The sequence below is a fragment of the Balearica regulorum genome, chromosome 2 (genome assembly GCF_011004875.1).
Source record: "Balearica regulorum gibbericeps isolate bBalReg1 chromosome 2, bBalReg1.pri, whole genome shotgun sequence".
Taxonomy (NCBI): Eukaryota; Metazoa; Chordata; class Aves; order Gruiformes; family Gruidae; genus Balearica; species Balearica regulorum.
This window is the reverse complement of record NC_046185.1, coordinates 127,363,166-127,382,083: the sequence shown is the minus strand read 5'-3', so window position 1 is coordinate 127,382,083 and position 18,918 is coordinate 127,363,166. Positions and strand designations below refer to the sequence as shown.

The window sequence follows — 18,918 nt, the reverse complement described above, 5'->3', positions numbered from 1 at the left end:
TGTATTACATACCCATATTACACACGCATATGCCCATATACCATATTATACACCCCATAAGTAGCTGTTGTGTTTTTTTTTCCTTTTTAATGTTCCTTGCAGTGTCTCATCCTGCTAGGAAGTCACCAAACGTGATTCAGGAGAGGGATGGGAGGGACATAAGACCTGCGTATATACAGAGAGGCAATACATGTGCAGACATTTGTCTGATCAACTACACGGAGGTTAGTGTGTGAATCATTGGATAAAGAGTTACAGCTGTTTCCATCTCCTTTCTAAAACTATAAAAACAGTAGAAGACAGAAATAGCCCTTTTTGATTGACACCTATGTTTCAGTAAGGTGGGAAGATTTAGGCAACTGCAGGAAGTAAAAAGAACGTGACCCAACTTGAGGCTAATTACTTTTTTTTTATGTTTTGTTCTCAGATGGTCCTTCTGGGTACCAAAACTTACCTTTGTGGTTTTATTCTGATGGACAAAACAAATTCAGGCAGCAGTTTGACAGGCAATAATATCATGGGCAAGACTACACTGAAACTATGTCTGAAAGAAAGATTACACTTTGTGGGGGGCATCACCCCCCAAACTGAAGCAACTGTAAAAAATCCTCAAACTAGGATTTTTTTCAAATTGACATCCTCTGTGTTATGAATATGACAGAATGACCACATTAGGAACCTGTGGGGGTGCTGCCTTTCCCCCGGCAGTTTTGAGGGACTTACAACAGGCTGTTATAAAGGCATGGCTTTGCCCATATGCTATCATATCCCACTCTGTTATGCCCCAAAAGAATGTCTGCACTTGGCAGACTGTGTTTTGAGCAGACAATTTTCACCTGATACATGTGTCAATGAGAACTGTTCCCATGGCAAATGCCAGCCATCAGCCGCAAGCAGAGAAAGGGCTGAAGTTGTTAACAAATGCTGCAGGCATTTGTAGTGAGAAAATGGTTTATGGTTTTTATCCTTTTTTCTATTGTCTTTGCACTCAGAAATACATAGCTATTGTTACTCAACATAAGAAATAACATTTACATTTAATTAAACCTTTGAAGAATCCCAGAAGATGAACATTTCAGGAAACTGTGAAAGACTAAAGGCTGTGTCATAAAACTCTGACTGGATTAGGTAAAGAGCACTCTAGTATACATGTTCTCTATTCATAATATATTACTATGGTAATGGCACTGCTGCTTTAAATTTTTTATTCAATTTATTGACTCTGATCAAATGATCCAACACGGGGCTTGATGAATACCAACTTCTTAAGTGCATATTTAAACTTATGGATTCTGTTCGTTCATACAAGAAAGGAAAGTATGAATAAAGAAATAGAAGAAAAATCAAATAGTAATGAAAACAAATAAAAAGTATGGACATCCTTTCTGGAGATCCACGTATTGACAAGATGCAGTGGTATCTTGGCTGGTACAAACAGACATGAATGCATGGATTTCCAAGGAAAATTCTTGTGTCCTGTAATTGAGTGTCCAATACCTATGCAATGAATATTATCAACTATACTTGTTTCTAATTACGCATGTCAAATATTCAATTTCTGTTGTGAACAACACAAATGCCACTGTGCTGACAGTGTGAATAGCGTGAAGACCATTGCTACAAAGTCACTGAAGTACCCAAGCCAAAGAAAGTCTCCTGGGGTCTTTCTCATCAAAATTATTTTTAAAGTGAAGATCTTATGACCTTCAGGGTCCCTATATTTTATCCAGGAACTCTTGAATGTCCCAGCTTGTTAATGGCTCACAAGTTCCATATAAGAACATTGCACAAGGAAAAGGGATCGGATTAGTTTATCAGTTTCGTTACATTGAATCTTTTGACTCTTCTTACTTCACCATCCAAGCATCCAGTGTGAAGCTGATCACTGGAACTAGGCAGCCACTAATCATGTTTCAGGCTCAGCCAAGTTTCTTTATCAATATATCAATACTGAATCAGAGCTGAACGATACCTAATTGCAGTACACAGCATGACTGCAAGAGGCCTCAGGCAGTCGGGGCAAAAAAATTGCCTGTACTGAACTCACAGACCTTTGCAACTGGTTTCAGGAGTCCCAAGGTTAAGAGCATTATGGTTTTCATAGTATTCTTTATTTCGGTCTGGAGCACAGACTCTTTCAGCCCCTGACATTTCAGATCAGGCTATGTAATAACCATCCTCCAGATAGTTACATTTACTCCTAAATGGTCCTGAATTTCAATAAACCCGTAGGTGTGAGAGCGCATAAAGCTCTTGTCCTTGGCGAAACCCTTAACTGTGTGTTTGAGATTTCAACTCGTTTAAGATAGGAGGCAGAAGCAGGGGCTCCTAAGCAGCACGATTTCAGCTTTCAGGGAATATTGGGCCAATACTCTATTGTATCTTTGGCGATTAGAATAGAAGTGACTAAGGGTAGGTCTATTCAGTTATGGTATTCCTGGTATAACTGGAAGATAATGAGTGTGAGACATTAAATTTACCCATTGCATCTTTGCATTGATTCAGCATCTAAAAAGTCTTTTCATCTTTTAAAATACGGAGCCAATTGTAATATTCCAGTACTAAAATGACAGATGTAATTCTTCTAGTTATATTAACTTTATTTAGCTATTCTTAATTTTATATAACTTTATCTTAAAATAAAAATGTATATTTTTCAAATACAATATTCCTTGACATGGCCAGTTCATTTTTTTTTCCATTTCAAATCATCATATTCATACCATTTGCTTACTGACCTCTCACATCAGCTTTTACACCAGCTTTCAAGAAGGTAACTGATTTCATGGTTCAGAGCAATGATGATCCTTCAGAACAAAGGTTTGAAGCCAGAGATAGTTGGAAAAATGCAGATAGCGTATAAATATAAATATATATCCCTCCCACAAAAATACCATCTCTTCGGGTCAGAACAGAATAGTCATTCTTTAACACTTTGTATAGAATTTAAGAAAACATCCCTGAACCTATTTGTTTTTTCGAGTTCATACCCAGCCATTTCCCTGCAGGCTGATTTCACACTGTTATTCCAGTGAGTGACAGTGTCTTCGATGAAATGATCTGTTTCCTTGTGCTTTAGGCTTCCTCTTGGCCCTGGAGTGTTACTGTAATATGAAATATAATGACACATTTTTCTTTTATAGTGCTCTCCATATTGGATGTATTGACAAGTAGGTGTAAAGCGTCTTCTGTTTGCTAGCTCCTTTGTCAGCTGCTGTGGACATACCCTTGACTGAAAGCTCCCCTTGCCCAATCAGATTGCTGTGCCAGTATTTTCCTTGACATATACATATATATATATATATAAAATAAAACTATTGTGCTGACATCCTGGGTACGTTGACTTGTTACTGGCCAAGAGAGGGGTGGAACAGCAAGGCACAGAAAATCCACTATACATTCTAACATTTAGGCTTTATCCTTTATTAGGTAGTGAGTAAGAGACATAAAAAGAATTGAGTTTGTTGTTTACAGCTGAAATTTAAAAGAGACTTGTGTGAACAAAAACTTGTTCCATAGAGCACTGTGACAAAAGAGGTCCAAGAAAACTGAAGGTGTCATCACAAATTAGCTGATGTAAGTAGTTGGAATGACACTCTTTTTACTTCTAGCAAAATTTGTATTAACTCTGCCCTTAGTACTGTGCCTCCATACATGCCACAGGCCACATTTTGGCAAGGATCAGCCTGTTGATTTCGATGGCATCACAACCACATGGCAGGATGTACAGCAGGTGTCCATGCACCAGAAGGCCGTGCATAAGAGCCTACAGAATATTTGTGGGTCTCCCCTTTTCCCATCTGCGTGTTTTCTCATGGGGAAAAGATCGCCTGCCCAGACCTTCTCCCTTCCCAAAACACTAGTCCTCCTCAGCTCGTTTAGCAAGCTCTTACTTACACAGGCTATTACAAAAGACTGTGGAGATAAGCGGTTGTTCATGGAGCACAGCTTGAAAACTGGTGTCCTATTCAAGGAGGAATCTGAACACAGCTGGCAATGGCACTACAACTTCTGCAAAGAGATGGAAGGTCGAAAGCAGGCTTAAAAGACCAAGGCCAAGGTTTTGCAAAGAGGAGTTGAACCTTACAACACTATATTTATGTACCCAAATAAAAGGAAACAATTTCTAAATTGAGTGCTAGGTGCAGGTTTTGAAGGCTGGCCTGTTTACTGCCTCTTTACTGGGAGCTGTGAAGTAGGGAGCCCTTTTAAATGTCAGCCCCTAGTTATTTAGGTGCCTAACCTTGGCTTCAGGAACTTACTCATACTCTTCTTGTTTTGGAGATTGGGCCAAAGCAATCCAGCTAGTAACCAGCCCTGAAATCGTCATTGCATCTTTTTCATGGCTACATAGGAGTGAATTAAATATAAACAAAAGCCCATTTCACTTCAAGGCACAAACGTTTGCAAATAAACTGGATGAAATACAAATACATAATATAGAACTTATTTTAATACTTCTAGATAAATAAATGCATCTCTTTGGAATTCTTTGGACACAGACATCCATGGAACCTCTTCTTTCTCTCTTTTTATATATTTTTTTTATAAAATCTAAATGCAGAGAGGTTTAAAAAATGGCAAATACCAATGTATATGGAAGGCTCACTGATGAACTGCAAGTCAAAAGTGCTGTATATTCCCATCCTCTATATCTCCCAACTGTCCATACTAACCACAGGCAGTATTATATAGCAACCTCATGGTCAATATTTTGCATTACTACCTTTTAATAAAATCTTTCAAATCATTTCCCCATCTAAACTTAAATTATGTTTTTAAATTTTATTCCTCCTAAATGTACGGTAGGCATTTCACTTAGCTACACATCAGAGTGGTCGCATGTGACTCAGCAGCGCACTCCATAATATTAATAGATACTTTTCAGCTCCCTATGGGAAAAAGCAGGCAGCAAGAATCAGATTCAAGAAGTCTATTTTTTTCTCTGCTGTTTGTTACTTACCACTTAATGACCCACATGTGAAACTCAATGGTTATATAATTATTTTATATAGTAGATTTTCTGTTTATAAGTTATTTTTCTTACTCTAACATATATACAATATATCTATATATACCCCTGATAAATCTTACTTTAAAGGGACACGGTCAACCCCTTTAAGCCTCACAGTAAATATATAAGGCTTTAAGCTGTCCATACATAAAGGTCAGCTACAGAATTCAAGGGTCCCTTCAGATCCTAAAGGTTGTATTTGTTCCAAACCCACAATGTGCAGTTATCTCGTAATATGTATCTCATGTGTTGCTGTTTACATTTTATAGGTATATCAAGGCATTTTATATCACATCAGGAGGAAGTAAAACAAGAGAATAAATCTGTTTCTAAGACTAAGCCTATTGCAAAAAATGTTACCTGTACCTACAGACTCTCCCACTGGTGTGATATAAAAAGAATATGTGCCATTCTTGGAATGAAATTCTGGCTACATTGCAGTCTGGAGGAACTTTATGCCGACTTAAATGAGGCCAGGATTTCTCTCCTGCTTTTCATTTGCTAGTCATGACTATGCATAACCCATTTGTGTCTTCTCTCTGCTCAACACTGAAGTGTCAGGCCTGTTTCATGACAAGAGCATATTTTTGGCTGTCCACTGGCATGCCTTAAACATTGATCTATCCTGTATGTGTTACACCTTTTGAATATACACAGACTGTACACATATGTTCTCAGTTAAATAAAAGTTTGACCTACTCTGTGTACAGCATCTGGATTTTTTTTTCCCCCCACTAAATCTTCTTTATCATTTACTCTGCCCTAACCATAGATTATCTTCACGCCCATTCCTCTGCGGGTGAGGAAAACAATTTTGCTCACCAGGAACAGCTCCACATTATTGTCATCATTTTTGACTACTTACCAAAGTGACATAATTTGTTCATTTTTATCTTTTGCAACTCAGTTAGAAACCTAGTGGCATAGATAGAGACACAATACTACTGTTTTACAAGACATCTATTGTATCTACTTTTGTTCAGATAAATACCCAGTAACTGCTGATTTGGCAGGAGGATTGGTAAGGGTACTACTATTCACAGTGTTTCTTTTTTTTTTTTTTCCTTCTTCTTTAATCTACAGAATAAAGTATTTTATGTACATTGGAACCAGTTAATGCCCTTTAGACAAATTTGTAAGTTGTTTCATAAAGCAGGAAAGACATTGCAGGGAAATATGTGCCAAAAAGCACAGTCAAAAGGCTTCATAAGTTTTATATGTCACTACAAGTCAATGCTGGAGATCAGTTCTAAAACGATCAATACTCAAGAGGAATGTTCTCATCTGGAGAAAATACTGCCCATTCCCCCTTTTAGAATTTGTTCAGTTCTCTATCAAAAGTCCTGGCTCTTCATATATACTTTAAACTATAAATAAACACTGCATAGTTCAATGTTCTTGATTTTCTTTTTTTTGTTTGTTTGTTTGTTTGTTTTGATTTGAAAAATTATTGCAGTACAATTAATTCCTGTTTGGAGTTCAGTAAGGAGCAAACAGCACGGGAGTATGGGTGGTCCGTATAGGCCCTGGAGCTGGTCGTAGGAGTGCTGGAGGAAGTGCTGAAGTCTGGAAAAGGGTGGCTGCCGGGGCTGTGCGAAGACTGAAGGGGGAATTCACAGCCACAGCAGCAGCAGCTGCTGCAGCTGCAAGCGGATTTGGTAGGATTCGTGGAGCCATCGGCTTTGAAGGTTCCTTTGAAAATACTAATTTTACCTGTGGGGAAGAGAGAAAACAAACAAACAGAGAGACATAATTTGTTCATATTAGCTACACGACAGGGAGCTTGACTTAAGATTATAAGTGCAAAATCAAGTAAGAGAGGCCTTGTAGTGGCTACTGACTCTGAGCCACAGGGTCATGACAGACGACACGATCCTGTGGGAAGTTGAGCAGGATTTGGTCAGGAACGCAGGGTATCAATGTCCTCTTGGTGTTGGGCTCACACTTAATCACTGAGATTTATAATTTAGTATGAGATTAGAAATCAAAGCAAACCTAAAAATGGGCTGAGCAATCTGCACTAAAGTAAAGATGCATGTACCCTGCAAGAATTAAATAAGGAAGAATTAACTATCAATTAAAAGACCTCTATCTGGATAGCTTTATGAAGCCTAAGGAAAACATATCCTACTCCCTGGTCTGACTAAGAAGGTACTTTTGTTTTTATCATTAGGAGGCAAGTTCTACTTAAAATTAAGATCTCTGGCTAGCTCCCCTTTATTAGCTCCTGCCTCTAATAACAAACAATTTGGAAAACTCCTCATTCAGAGTTTCCAAAAAGACAAAAAATAAGCTCAAGCTTTTCCCAGACTGATTGAAAATACACACAGAGGTCCATTATTATTTAAGAAAATTTACATTTGGTATGCATACAAATGAACATCATAGTTGTCTGTATAGATTTCTGCAGATTTCAGTGTGATTTCAAGTTTCTAAGGAGAAGCCAGGAGCCTGAATAAATTTGTTGTTCTGGTTTTATAACTCTAAGATAAAAATAGAAGCCTCATCCACTGACAAAGAAAGGTTCCCCTTGGCTCTGATGGACTTTCAGTGGGTCTGTGTTCTGGCATGCCCTGAGGCACTTTGGAAAGAACATAAACCTGAATATGTTGTATTGAATATACGGAATATGAATAATGTATCATGCTGTGGTGCATCTTGGTGTAAGCATGGACACTTCTCACTCACAGGGAAACACAATTTTTCATCCTTGACTTGAGAGGGGCTTTCAAATAATTAACTTGCACTATATCAGTTTGATACTTTCCACTCAACGGTACCTTGGTGAGTGAATAGTCAGAAAGTAAGGACAGGAGTAGCCTTGCATGAACCACCAGCGAGTTTCACAATATTCCAAAAAATCCTTGGTTCTTTACCAGCCAGATGGATACTGGATTTTGACATTTCCTAATACCCATTGGCAACTCTGCTGGCCTCAAGGTCCTTTAAAGCTCTGGCAGAGATACTCAGAGGGAACCAGATTCTGTAATTCTCTTAATGGAGGACATAATGGGTGCTAGATACAAAATTCCTCATGGTGCCTATGAAAAGCAATGATCTGATCTTTCCCTTGATCAGTGTTACACCCACTGATCCAAACTGTCTTCTTCCCTTGCTAAGCATGTGACTTTTTCCTCATTGCTTACATTTTTTAGTAAATACCTTTTTTCAGCCTTGTTTTGAACAGACAAGAAAAGAAAAAGTCTCAAAAAAAAAAAAAAAAGAATATCTGGGTGCAAAGTATAAAAAACCCACAGCCCAAAACAACAGGGCTCTGATTGTGATCTAGAATTCCCAGTGAAGGACGTTTTTATAAGAGCTATTTATTGCAGAAAGTTTGGACTATCAAACACCTGATAACCTCTTTCTGGTGTAGTATTTTATACATGCTGGACGTTTGTGGCTTGAAGAAATATCAAGTAAGTCCTAACATTACAAGTTTTCTTAAACTCTGAAATAGTACTGTGGGAATTCATAAAGCTTCTTTCTCTGAAGCATGCAAAACTAGACTAGACAAAGCAGTACAAATGATACTGAAAACATGGCATTGGAAACTGTTTGGTCTAGAAAAGATATGAAAATGTAGTATGTCCTTTTTCTAACTTCTGTAAAAAAAAAAAAAAAAAGGTAATGTTCATACATTTTTTTGTCATTAAGAACAAAGATCTTATGTGAGTTTATATTAACTGTGATTCTGTGATCTTGCTATTCGTGGAGGAATCAGGAAGTTCTAATGAAGTTAGACAGCTTTGCAGTTAATTTATCAACAGATTTCAAGATAGCTGCAAAACCAGTAATATTTAGCATATACAGTATGTTGCAGCTTCATTTCAAACCTTGTTGCTATGCCATTCTGTATTTCAAGTGACAGCAATTTTGGTATTTTTTTCTAATCAAAACCAAGATGACTAAATGGAGAACTACTCTTAACCTTTATCGTTGTAGACTCCATTCTACTCTTTCTTAAATCCCCTTTGCCTCTTTGTTCACCTCTGGCCTGACTTGTATATCATGAGCAATTGGGAGTGAGGGAGCAGGAAAAGGACACTTTGCCTTTATTTGTCTATGCAGCAACTAAATGGCCTTGATCCGTGGCTCGAGTTCTCAGAAATCACCATTAAATAAATTGGCAAATAGAGAACTGTGCCCAACAGCAACAGTAATGTATTTCCTAAATACAGTAATGAATTTCCTAAAGGAATAATAATCCTGTCAGAGAGGGTGTAGTCATTCCATATCCTACGTACGTAATTACATATTTTCTATTCCTTTCAGTATAGCTTATATGTATTGGAGACCTTGGTCTTCCTGGTGGATTACTGAAAAATCCTATGGGGCTATTTCCCCACGAGTGATATACCACAATGGTGCACTGCATTATGCTACAGTGTCTAGGAAAGCTCCTACCCAACTGAATCATGCATGAAAATACCACTCATGAGGGCTGCTCCAACAAGAACACATTTTCTGTTGTCAAGAAAAGAGCTTTAACTCAACTTAAAAAGAACTGGGTTTTCACAGAAAAAAAGCTCCATATTCTGCCTGCATTAGAGAAGATGGTCAAGGAATAAGGGGCTAACCTCTGTGAGGCCAGTGGATCAACGTCCTCTCCCTGCCAAAACTATATATAGACCCTTACAAAATGCCATGGCACATAAAACAATCGTGCAGTTTATCTGATGGAGATAAACGTCAGATGTTTCACTATCCCACCCACAATATAAGCTGTTTCTTAACTAATGGCAGGATCCTAGCAGGGTTTTTTATTAAAAAGTAAATCTTTTTCTCAGCTTTTGAAGATAGTAAGAACTGTGTTTCAGATAGTTTATCCTGGCAGTTGTAAATGCGACCAGAACCATCCTGAAACTGAGCTGAATGAAATGAGAGATGGATTTTTAAAATTGTTTCAATTGTTATCTGACTAATTTTCTAAATAAGGATAGAATAAAGGTTTTATGGTTTATAGAGTTTTATTTAGTCATTTCATCACTATTGTCCTTGGTGAAAACTGGAAAAATCCTGTCTGACATCTGGATGTTACTTTCGTCTGTTGCTCTCTAATGGCCTTGGAAACAAGCTGCTTTTCTGAGGTTATTCAGAGTAGCTACAAAAAACAAGGACCCACGGGTTGTAGTCCGCACCCACCCAAGTATATACAAAGTCAGTTGTGGGCTTCTATGGGCTTATTCAGACACTTGTATACTCTCATTGCTTACACTATTCCTCTCATTTTAAACATTTTTCCAGTTACATTTTCCAAAAACCCTACTCTGCAGGGTTGAAAGTAAAATTAAAAGGTGATTGGCTTACCCCTAGAGGATGTGTTCCCTTTTGGAGTTTGTTGTAAGGGCTGTATTTAGGTTTAGGTGGCTTCCCAGCAGCTCTGTCTTTGTGCCTTCTACTGCTTATGTGCTGTTAAAATACATTTGGGGAACAAAAGAAAAAAAAAAAGAAAAGAAAAGTGATATTTCTTTAACAGATCGTTTCAGGTTCTGCTTTACACAAAGGTGCTCCAATACTGAAGGCTACTGCTCTCCACAACAGCATTACTTTGACTAATTCAATACCGAATGGGAATAGGGTCTGTTCCAATTTGAACGATCCTTTGTGCATCACATATTGGGACTGTGATTTTCCACAGTGCTCAGTTCAGCTCTGCTTCCACTGTAGTCAATGGGTTTCTCACCTTTGTTAACTTCAACAGGACCTGAATCAGGTCAAAGATAGAAGCCTTTGAAAAATTCCTCCCTATCTCTATAAAGCATCCATCAAACTAAATCCACTGCTGATAGAAAGTTTTGGAAGAATATTAGATAGTAGAGCATCCCCTGTTCAGGGGGGAAAAAAAAAAAAAAAAAGGTCACAAAATTGTTTAAATCCCTAAGCCTAGACATCCTTTTAAGATTTCAGCTGAAAGATGGTTACATATCAAACTAAGTGACAGTGAAAAAAACCCCACAAAATCCATTATCTTCTTCATAAAATCTATGAGATTTTACAAGAATCCTTCTACAGAGACTTTATTGCAGTATTGGATGTAAGGGACCTTTTTCAGAACTATATTTTTACTTGATTTTCATTGTCAAGAGAGTTTTGCAAAACAAGACAAAAGAACTGGATTTTTTTTTTCCCTGAAAGCAGAAGACAAGTATTGCTATTGTCCATTACAGAATTTATCTTCATTCTTGTAAAGTTCCTTAACAAGTATTTAATTCCAAAAGGCACATGGAATTAAACTGTGTGGTTCAGAACAAAGGCTTTGTTCATCTGAAGAATGACTGAACATAACTTAGTGTAATTGCAATTTAGAGGTCATGCTTCTCAGTATAAAGTAACACTGATAAAAAAAAATTACAAATCCTCTCCATCCCGCACTTCTAAGCAGGTTATTCAGTGTTTTATGAAAATACTGGCTGCAAACACCTCCACATCCTTGTCAAGGCAAATACCATGCAGTACACTGAATGGCAATTTTATTAGCTCATGACAATTATAGTAGTCTAAAGACAGTTGTAACATGTTGCATCTTACAGTTTCTTTAAGTCTTTAAGACACATATATAATCGAGAGCTTTGGAGAAAATATATTCTGTGCAAGGGAAAATCATATCCAAAACAAAACACACGGTGTGAAAGACAAGTACAAAGGGCAAAATCTGTAAGCTCCATTGGATGTGAACTGTTAGACTGACACATGCCGATGGTGTTGGTACTTTATCACCATGAAAACAAAGAACAGCCAAGGATTCACACTCTGCAAGCTAGCTGAGTACCTGTTTCAGTTGTGTCTCAGAGTTTACGTGCACATCACATATTTCACAGTGAAATGTTTTGTTCTGAAGGCCTGTGTTTCCTTTATTCACAGGTCCTTTTCCTTTTACGCCTGCCCGGGGAAAGGCTTTTATGGTTCCACTTCCATTCCGAGCTTCCAGCATAGTTTTGTGCTTAGTCCCTGGAGACATTAGAAATGGGAAACAGAAACAACTTTGGCAATTTGGTTGCATTCATTGTTTTGTTTTCTTTTGAGAAGAAAATCATATGAACCTCAGCTTGGTGCCACGTGCTATCCTTGGAATATGCCTGTGTTTGTCTGTATCAGATTCATACCAACGTAACAGTATTTCACATCTGATATTTAATTATTAAATTGCATATCTGCAGGTAATGCACTAGAACAAAGCAGCCACACCAGTAAGTAGTGGCACAATCAGGTATCCTGATGTGAAGTTAAATGGGTGTGACTTTTCTCATTAACTCCTGCTGCTAATAAGACCGGAATTGTAGTTGCAAAGGAAGAGCAATTTAGCTATTAAAGATGTAGTTGGCTTTGATTTGTAGTCCTCCTGAATGGATTGATAAACAGTATGTATTAGGTAGCTTACACTTCAATCTGTAATTAACTAATTAGTCTCCCAATCAAAAAGGGGCAGAGGTTCCTGGCAGCAACCTATGGATCCTTAATGGCCTGGACAGAAACCAAAATGCGTCAGAAACATACATGTGAGAAAAATGCACTTGCATTTTTTATTGAAATAAAGATTGGATAGAAAACAATAGCGTCCTGTTTCTTTACCTTTATTCAGACCAAACAATTTCTTACACAGTTGACTTCCACACAGGTAGTCTGTGATGACAACGGACTACTACTGTGCACAGAACTGGTGTTCCACTGATAATCGTTTTATGCATCCACATATACGCTTTTACAAGTACGCATGTGTGTGAGGCACACACACCAGTTTATCAGCACGGACAGCAAAAACTTGGAGAGTTGTGCTTAAATATTCAGAATAATGTTTTGGCTCTCATCTTGATCAGAAAGTATTTAGGGTCTAACCCTCATATGAAGTTAGATAGGTTAAATGGGTACAGCTATATGAAGTAGAATTTTAACCAATTGAAGATCTGTCATACAGCAAACACAGTATTCACTGATTAGGCTTTGTTTCTCATGAATACCAACAAGTTATCATTTCCTTTTTAATTTAAGTGGATTTAAGACATGCCAAAGTTATTTCTTTTTTTATTACATCATAAAACCATTGATCATCTTAATACCATCACTGTCTCTATGTTTCAAACCTAAGGTTCTCTGCCTGTCTCCTAACTCTGTTTACCCTGCTGGCAGGTAACCTCTGACATCCAAAATTAGGAGGTTTTCTGTAGGACTGTTATGGGTGGTCATTGCCACCACATGAAATCCCAAGATCTTTTAACCCTGCTCACCACAAAGCCAATCAATAAGATGCTTAAAATAGTGACTGTGAATGATGGCACTCTACTACTGGAACTTATCGATGCTACTAGCTCTAATAACAAGAAAAGGCTTAAAAATTAAGAAAGATGGAGGTAAGCAACTACGCATTCAACTCACATGCAGCAGTTGCTATCAGTTGATGAAAACAAAGGAAAAATATACATAATTTTAACAAGTTATTAACGAACAATATGGAGCTAAGAATTCTAACTCTCATCATTGAACTTTGACTGACTGACGCTCCCTCTTTCAGCCTTAATTTGTTAGATTTCAAACAAAACTAATGGCATTCATACTCAGTTTGCTAGCTGGCACAAACAAAAGTATGCAAACTCTGAACACCAAAGGTAATGAAGCATGAGCTGTCATTTAGCTCTATAAGGTTTGGAAGCTGCAAAAGCTAAAATGTAAGAAAATGGGTAACTTGCACGCAATAAAATTCCTTTCCTCCCCCGTTTATGAAAGCCTCTTTGCTTGTCATTTTTATTCTTTAATAGTTAATGAATTCCATGTAATTGCCAGTTTTCTGCCACCTCTTTGTCCCCTGCTGCAAGAGATCTAATCTATTCAGGGGAAGATAATTGCAGAGCTCTTGAGACAGAAGGAAAAAAAAAGGAAGAAAGCAAGCACTGCTCCATCTCACCACTGTTGTGCGCCTCCAGCTGCGAGGCAGAGTTGACAGCGACTTTGCATAGTGAACAGTACAGCAGTCTTTTTGCTTTTTCTTCCTCAGTCTCAGCGGAAGGGCATGTGGTGCTGCTAGTGGCCGTCGTGGGGATTTTCTCCACTTTAGAGGTGATCTCAGTTGTCATAACACTGCTCTTCCGGATTTCCACGGTTGTCGTCGTTGATATTGCTGGTGTCCCTGCGGTAACGTCTGTGGGCAAAGAGAGGAGATGGAAAGAAACAAAAACAAAAAAAAAAAAGGTTGTGACCTTTGGCATTTGCTTCTTTGCATCCTAATGCTGTAACTGCACAGAGAGCCAGATCGTGCTGGTGATGGTTTGACTAATGGTAATGAACTAAATCTGACCTTATTCTTTGTATTTTGTGTGGTTACAAAACACAGTACTCCCATGTATCGAAATGCCACGCATTCTGTCTCCTGCATTCTGCTAACACCCAGTAAATACAGAATTCATAAACTGAAAAGACAGGTCATTAAAACTGTACTGTACAACAAGAGTTGTACAGTACAGTTTTACAGGACCACTAAAAGAGGTTCTGTAAATTACCAGTGCAATAGGCAGTTAAAATTTATACACAGCACTTCAGATGCATTAACTGCCATAGTACCGTATAGTATTTATGCTGATTGAGTACTCAAGCTAAAGTTTTAACATTTTGTACTAATACAATTAAAATTAAAATAATTGTCTGTTCTTGAGATCTGATTAAAAAAAACCCAACATTACATTGATTCTTCACTTGATATTAGCCAAAACTAATATTAAATGAATGAAGGTAATTATTAACACACAGTATACATTTATCCATAGATTATTATTATCAATTATTACATAATAACAATGCATACTAATAACAGTAATTAAATCTAGAGCATTCTATATCTGAGACCTACACAAACAATAATATTTCCTTTCAGCGTATCAGTGGTATGTTTGGAAGAATCATAAGCACGTTATATTCCTAAATCTATTCAGAAACCTAGTGCTTGCAGCTAAGAACTCGCGCTTTTTCTGTAGTTTTCAAATCCAAGAGAGAGAAAATACACAACGATATTGTGGTTTGAATAATATATACATGACATTTGGATACGGCAGTATCATTTGGTAGTTAAGTACTCAGCAGCGTAGTGGACAGTAAGATCCAGCACTGAGCCAGGGGAGAAGATGGCAAGTAAGGGAGAAGGGCAGAAGGGACAGGAGCTGTTCTGCCTTTGGAGTGTTCTATTTTCTCATATTAAGCTTCCCCCCTAAGAAATCTTAGTTACTTTACTGGAATTGGGTACTTTCCAACACAGACAGCTCTTTTTTGTTTCATAGATCCCTTGGTGTTAGTAGTGCTCTACCTGTACTTTATTCTTTGCCATCTATTAGAATAGGCAAAATAAAAATTCTTTTGCTTATAGATCTCAGTATGCGCTGTGATGCAGGAGGGACACGACGAACTGACGCCACAGAGGTGTGTTTCAGACTGATACCGTATTAATGAAGAACATGCCTAATGACTTAGCAGACAACAGCAAACTGGAGCAAGCGCAAACACACTGAGAACTATGATTCAAAACAGTTTTAACGCATTGGAGAAACAGTCTAGAAAACTAGATGCTTTTCAGTAAAGACAATTGCAGAATTCCACACTCAGTAGGATTAATATGATCTATTAAAAAACAGGATGAAGAACAGCCCCAGAACTGCTTTTTGGGGAGTGTCTTTGTTTGATTTTGGGTTGGTTGGTTTGTTTGTTTGCTTGTTTGTTTTCCAGAAAAAGCTTTCAGTAGCAGATAACAAGATGAACACGGATCTCTTGCATGATCATGTTATGAAACAGGTCCCCACCACATTGAAAGTGCAAAGTGAAAGATTTGTGAAGTGGTTTTTTTCTCCTCTAATCAGCACTGGAGGTCCTGTGTCCAGCACGGGGACTGCAACGTCAAAAATTAACAATTACTTGCTTTGTTGTTAATCCAGCAGCAATACAAATGCAAACCAACAAGAGAGGTTTTGTGAGGGAGCCAAAATAAATTAGAGGTTTAGAAAACATGGACTGTGAATACAGAAGATGAAGGGTAAACACTGACAACATTTTTCATCTCTGTAGAAGGTAGCTAAAAATAAGAGAATAAACTCTTCCCCCTGATCCCTCCTAATAGGACAAGGACTATTGGATTACATCAAGAGAGCCTTAGATTAGACATCAGGAAATTCTTTCTAATATTAAAGCTTGTAAAGCCTGAGAATAGCCTACCTACAGAGATACGGAAATATTGCCTACTGGAGGACTTGGAACTGGCTGAACAAATCTCTGCAGGAGCAACCCAGGTATGATCCCCTTTCAGTCAGTGGGAATAGGACCCTTCAAGCTCTGTCAATTTTTATACATTGTGTATTTTGTAATGTTTCTACATATTTCCCCAGAGGGTTTTTAAAAAATGTTATTCATAAAACCAAGAAAGCAGAGTTTGTCATGTGAATATTGTACATATTGCCAGGCATTAAATCATATAGAAAAAAATAAGGTGCCACTCCAGGTCTAATCAAAGTTGTTTTTCTTTCCTGAGAGTGAATCTGGGGGTGGTTATATCCTGAAGGTACTGGGGATGTGAAATACTGGTACAGAAGGAGTGGTGTTACCTTGCTTGAAATTCTGTTCTTATTTATTATTTTTTACAGACCAACAATACTGTTTCAAAAGAAAAATACTATTTTGAAATATTAAACCTTTTTTGGGGAAACTGATGAGTAAACGAAGCCTTTGTAGATCTGTCCACAAAATTATACATTTAACTAGTCACTCCTTTCCCATCCCAGAGAATCTGTGTCAATGTTGGCTTTCCTTCAGTTGAAAATTGCTGCAGTGAAATTATTTTCTTCAAAAGCCCACTCCCAGAAATACATAACACTGCTTTTAAAACTTCAGTTTCTCCATCCTGGGGCTACTGTACAGTAGTATGTCTAGCCAATGTACTTTTCTGGTGAAAAGGTAGGCAGAGGGCAGATGGCACCAGGGAGAGGGAAGGAGAAGAGAAAGAAAACGTTAACATTCTCTAAGGATTGATGGCAAGGGTGGTGCTCATTCTAATCTTGGAGGAAATTAGATATGTACATCAATCACCGTTACCAACTTTGCAGTGGAAGGGTCAGGATTTTGCCTTAAGCAAAATATAGATCATCATTTCTTTATTTTCCATAGGAAACACTGAGGCAATGAATAATAAAAAAAGCTTAAATAACTTCAGATTTTATCCTGCCTCAAATATCTGACCTCCTATACCTATGTTATTCTAATATTTCACTAAGTAATTATTTTAAAGTGAAAAGGAAATACAATCGATTATGCGATTATGCTAGTCCTTTTCAGGGTATTTTGATATGCATGTGTGAAAGCAGCATTGTATATAAAAATTAAACTAAAATTGGTAAATGTCATCAGCATATTCTTCAACTAACAAAAATACCAAAGTTCAGAGCATATATTCTGCTCACATACCCTTCAAAAGGTGCCCTATATTCGTACATTACATATTCCACTAATGCAAATTCATTCGTGACATCCAAACATATACAAGAAAACCATCCAAGTTCACCATCTAAAAGCCATAACACATTTAAAGATGCAAAGCTGCCCCTCTTCATATAACCTTTAGAATTATCTGCAGGAATTAAGGGGAAAACATTCTAAAAGCTGTCAAGTAAGCTTATAAAGAGGGAATTCAAATCCTCTTCTCACCAGAACTTCTAACCTAACCAGCATGTGCCTCTGCATATATTACAGTGTTGCTGTCTGTACACAGTTCAGTGCCCTAAATACAGCGTACAGCATTAAAGGTACAAGAGATTAAAAAAAACCACCAACCCTCCCCCAAAAAACCCCACCACCAGAAAGGAGTAGGAGGGCATTTGAATTGATGCCTTCAGGATTGAATCAGTGTTTCTTAACATTATATTATGACAGTGCTTTAAGAACTATTTCAATAATAAACGATCTAAAATCGAGCTGGAAATTCAGTCACAGTCAAATGGAAGATTTGTTTCTGGTGACGCAGGCTTGCAGCACTGTGCTATTTTCATACCAGTGGCCTGCAGCAAATATTCATTATTGCAACTGTCACTGGTTGGCTTTGGCATAGAAGCTGATTGCTAATATTGTGTGGAACTGGACTCCAGCAGCAAAAAAAGAGAACAGTTCAGGATTCACAATAATCCATTTGTGTTCCTGATCTTAATATAGCAACAGAATAAAACGTAAAAATACAAAAAAATTACATTAAAAACTAATCTTGCTCACTGGCAAAATCAAAGATTTATTCTAACAAGAAGATAAAGCCAGATGAAAAACATTCCATGGGAATGGACTCCTTCGGGTACTACAGATACCATAGTTCAAGTGGAAAACTGCAAGTGTGTGATTAAGGTCCTCCTACGTAAGCAGGATTAATTTTATATCCCAGCTACAAGACTCATGAATTTTCTTTAGACTGAAGAAACAGAAAATTACAACTCATGTTTTTCTTCTGAGTCTGTGAAAGTCTCACTCATCAGTTTCTGCTACTAAGCATACGAATTTCTTATCCTGAAACTATAAATAGAGCCACAGAGAGAAAAGTGCTCTGACTTCAAACAAATTCAACTATTTATGAGCATGTTTTTCCTTCCGCTATCTCAAGTGGCATGCATTTAAAAATATCTGATTTAGCACATACCCATGCATTCTGCTCTCATTTAAATCACACTTTGCCTTTGACATAAAAGGATTGAGCATTTGGCCCATAATGCTGTCCAGGAAAAACAAAAAAACCCAAACCAACCCCTTGCAGAAACTAGAAAGCACAGTTTTTCTTATGACAAACAGAACTGGATATGAAATATTTCACTATACTATAAGACTTCTTAGTAGTGCAAAAATGTTGTCAGCTGACTCGCTTATAGCAAACCTTCATCATGGCATGTGATTTTCCTGCCTAC

General features: G+C 37.6%; 1 protein-coding gene across 2 annotated transcripts in view; it reads right to left on the bottom strand.

The window, feature by feature from the left end:
- Positions 1-1,182: 1,182 nt before the first annotated feature.
- Positions 1,183-18,918, bottom strand: part of ZNF385D (zinc finger protein 385D) — a 429,859-nt gene continuing 412,123 nt past the window's right edge. For both annotated transcript variants that reach the window (XM_075745842.1, XM_075745843.1), the window contains 4 exons: positions 13,914-14,147; positions 11,787-11,965; positions 10,325-10,426; positions 1,183-6,727 (listed from right to left, as the gene is read on the bottom strand). In XM_075745842.1, the coding sequence (XP_075601957.1) occupies positions 6,494-6,727; positions 10,325-10,426; positions 11,787-11,965; positions 13,914-14,147 (749 nt within the window). In that variant the 3' untranslated portion in view covers positions 1,183-6,493. The remainder of the gene's footprint in view (positions 6,728-10,324; positions 10,427-11,786; positions 11,966-13,913; positions 14,148-18,918) is intronic.